Below are 4,160 nucleotides of genomic sequence, written 5' to 3'. Positions count from 1 at the left end.
AAACATATGGGAAAACTGTGTTAAACCGTGTCGTATTCAAAGAACTTTTTTGAAGAACACATACGATTTTTAGGTAAACTGATGGTGTCATATGAATAAGGGATAATCCGAGACAAAAACAACAAGGTAAACTTTGAATATATTTAATCACATATTGATAGAATAAATTCAAGTTGAAAACTATGCAAAACGCTTTTAAAACAGTGTCATACTCTTCTCCTATTATCTACTCTTGATATATTTATATATATATATATATATATAACATATAAACAGATGCACGCACGCATGCATGCATGCACATGTAATAGATACATATTTCAAACATATTGTATCACTTACACATCACATGCAGCCATAGATATAGCAACAGGTTCCTATTAGTACATGTTTGTTACAACTGACTTTTTATCAGTTCCGACCTTTTGTCCGTTTTCCCTTTCGAGGTTGGACAGTTTTATTTCACGATTACTCATCATGGAATGGTTTTTGGAGCAGAAGTTTTACAGCCGGATGCCCTTCCTGACGCCAACTTCTTTAGTTGCCTTCTACGACACGCAGGGAGATAAGTTAGGCCTATTCTTAAAACCGAACCTACACAGCGTCAACAACTGACTATATATAAATATATCTCTATATGAGTATATGAACCATATAGAACATAGAACTGAATATATATATATATTATCAATACAAATGTAGGTCTGTGCTAAAATTATAAATATGCCTATATGATGAACATGAAAGATCACTATGCCAGTTCTTGCAGAAACAATGCCATTTCAGAATTTTTTGAAAAGCATATTGTATAATATGTTCATCCTAGCATATATTGAAGATGTCAATGTGACACATGCCATATGTTTAAACTATAGACCTGTCCCATGCCTCATCACTCCACAGAAAGATACCTACTATATATATTATTTGATATAAGGGATGAATTTAATCACAAAGAAGCTGAACAGATTTCACACAATGTTGGTGTGTAAACCATGCAATAAGTGGTGCCAGTGGGCTGGACCAATTTTTTTTATGCCTAGCTGCTTGGTAAACGTGTTATTATTTGGTCAAATTTGTTTGAATTTGATTAGTATAACTTAAAGGGATACATTACGTTAGGTTCCTTGCCAATTTTTTGTTAAAATAGGTGTAAAATACGCTTATAGGGTCTATGTCCCCCAGGGTACTGCCGGAACGTACCCTGGGTACGGTCTGGTATACCGGAACGTACCCTGGTAACTATCTAGCTGATATGGTTAGGGTTAGGGTTATTGTTAGTGTTAGGGTTAGGGAGTAGGCATAGGCAACTCCCCAGACTTGTTAATGGAGTAGGCGAGGTACGGTCCGGCATATTAGATAGTACCAGGGTACGTTCTGGTATACCGAACCGTACCAAGGGTACGTTCCGGCAGTACCCTGGGGGACATAGACCCTAGCTCTCAGCACTACATAAAAAAATTCATTGTTAAATATTTGTTTAAAAAAAAAAGTAACGGCTCTATTGTCGCTTACAATGACGATGGCGCCACTACTAGCACATCTACTTTCAGATTTGCGCATCGCAGCTTTTTGGCTGCAGGCTACAGACTAAGGGTGTTTCTTATTTATTAATATTAATTTAAGAGAAGAGGGATTGCAATATCTCATAAACAACTTTTAGATTTAGTTATAATATGAACTAATTTATCCTAAAATAAAAATTATTCAGTTAAATAGCAGTTAGGTACAAATATAATTGCAATTTTGTGATTAGTTACCTGATCGGCAGTTGCGTCGCCGGCTCGATCCTCGGCGGCGGCTGCTGCTCGTCGGTCGGCGACTTCTTGCCGATGCCGAGCCAGCCCCCGAGGTAGCGGCTGCCCGCGCTCGACACCTGGTTGCGCAGCGCCGTGCGCAGCTTGCTTGCGACCGCCATCGCGACGTCGGACAGCATCGGAGGGCCGCCGCCGTCCACCGCGTAGAAGAAGCCCACGTAGGGGGCGACACCCGTCGCGACGTAGAGCGAGGCCGCCGCCGCCGAGGGCCGCGCCGCCGCGTCGTGTCCGCCGAGCAGCGACGTCGAGCGCAGCTGGTTGAACTCATTCACGGCGATGAGGCCTGAGGGGGGCGAGCGAGCCGTTGTCAGATTCCGGAGTTCGTAAGATTGTCCGAGGGTTCGTCTGAGGGTTCGTCAGATCGTCAGAGGGTTCGTCAGATCGTCAGAGGGTTCGTCAGATCGTCAGAGGGTTCGTCAGACCGTCCGGGGGTTCGTCAGACCGTCCGGGATTCGTCAGATCGTCCGAGGGTTCGTCAGATCGTCCGGGGGTTCGTCAGACCGTCCGGGGATTCGTCAGATCGTCCGAAGGTTCGTCAGATCGTCCGAGGGTTCGTCAGATTGTCTGAGGATTCGTCAGATTGTCCGAGGGTTCGTCAGATTGTCTGAGGGTCCGTCAGATTGTCCGAGGGTTCGTCAGATTGTCTGAGGGTTCGTCAGATCGTGCGAAGGTTCGTCTGATCGTCACAGAGGGTTTGTTTTTAATTTTGAATGAGAAACTGCACTCCACTTTGAACTTCCTTCAAAATTAAGTTTAATAAAAAATTTAAAAGATTTTACTTCAATGCCATACTAATTTGCATTTAAATGACTGGGTGATTACATCACTTTAGTTTAACCAAAGGACACAGAGATACTATGGGGATACGAGGTCCACCCACGTTACATCAGGATAGCCAAAGAATAACAAAACATCTCAGAGATGAAAAGCTATTCAGATTATACAAGCACACTTGGTGGATACTATAGCCTAAAGATACCCAGGTGGTAAAAATGCCCACAGAAAGCACCACAAGCACACACAGGAAATAGAATGGCACCTGGAAGAAACTACACTATACTGACAACAACCAGACAATCATAAAAACTTACCACAGCTGACATAATCATTAACAACGTCCTGATCATTGAGCCCCCACTTCTTGTACGTAAGAGGGGACAGCTGGTGGAACTCAGACCCACTGGCAGCAGCTAAAAGCAAAGAGCTTATTACTCTCTAAACAAAACAAGTGTTATCACTACCAAATAATCGCATACACGCACTATAAAATATAACCGGTTTGAATGCAGCTACTAATGACTCAAACCACGAATTATTCAGATTACTATATAAAATATGTACGGTACCACCTAAACGGAGGTAGCAAGTAAAAACATTTCATCAACTGTATTCATCATAATTATATACACACACACAAAAACATGCATGCATGCTTATTGCCTTCCTAAACAGAAACATACCAGCAGGACGCCTCACCTTTAGCAACTTGGTTCCTGCATGCTCGCAGTGCTTGGTATAGACTGAATCCCTCTATTACAACCAATGCCTTGGGATACAATATAGTTAACTCCTCCACCTGTAAGAGCATGAGAGATGATTTTGTTGAATACCCTAATTAATTGTTAATTAAATACACTATTCAAAATAAGAGCACAAATCGCCGGTAGTTATGGACTTGTGTTGCCATTTTTTGGTAAAGATCATACATTTTCCTCTTCCATAAAATAAATGTGCAATAGATAAAAGACACATAATTGACTCGTGGCAGCAAATAATGTCAGTGGGAACGTGCACAATGGATCTCTCCTGATCACTCCCTATCTACAAATAACACACGAATTTAGTCACCTGTTCTGGTATGCCTGCGTGCCTACGGGGCTCATGGGTTCTGCATTTTAACCTCTGCACTGGCTCTTCATGTAGCAACTGCGACAGTAGCAGGGCTCCCGTCTGGAACCAGGACGTAAGCAGAAGATGAAATCACACTATATATTAATGCTTATTGGGGGTAACAGTTGCTTTCATACGCAATATATTAACTAGAGTAAACCGCTCAGAAAGTATCTTGATGTACATATGTGCATTTACATATATAGAGCAAAAAATTACTGTATATGTTGTGTGTGAATGTTGCCGTTCCGAACACAGATGTTTAGCATACATGATTCCTATAATATGACCATCAAAAAATACCAACCAACACCAGTAACATGCATAGAATGATACAGGACCACGTACTTCAGTATAGATTCTAACATATCCTGAAGAAAATCCTACGATGACACACGTCCAATCAGGGCTGCCATGCGATGACCTGGGGAAGTAAACCAGTTCACATTACTC

The 4,160-nt window shown here is 41.9% G+C and overlaps 1 protein-coding gene across 1 annotated transcript in view; it reads right to left on the bottom strand.

The window, feature by feature from the left end:
• The window catches only part of LOC106810605 (rab3 GTPase-activating protein non-catalytic subunit-like), a gene marked incomplete in the record, with an annotated part of 22,127 nt that overhangs the window by 11,905 nt on the left and 6,062 nt on the right, over positions 1-4,160 (bottom strand). Inside the window, 5 exon segments of the mRNA XM_014814011.1 lie at positions 1,761-2,100; positions 2,909-3,007; positions 3,294-3,393; positions 3,666-3,767; positions 4,056-4,131. Of these exon segments, the coding sequence (XP_014669497.1) occupies positions 1,761-2,100; positions 2,909-3,007; positions 3,294-3,393; positions 3,666-3,767; positions 4,056-4,131 (717 nt within the window).

The sequence above is a fragment of the Priapulus caudatus genome, unplaced genomic scaffold (genome assembly GCF_000485595.1).
Source record: "Priapulus caudatus unplaced genomic scaffold, Priapulus_caudatus-5.0.1 Scaffold457, whole genome shotgun sequence".
Classification (NCBI taxonomy): Eukaryota; Metazoa; Priapulida; class Priapulimorpha; order Priapulimorphida; family Priapulidae; genus Priapulus; species Priapulus caudatus.
This window is presented reverse-complemented; position numbering and strand designations above follow the sequence as displayed.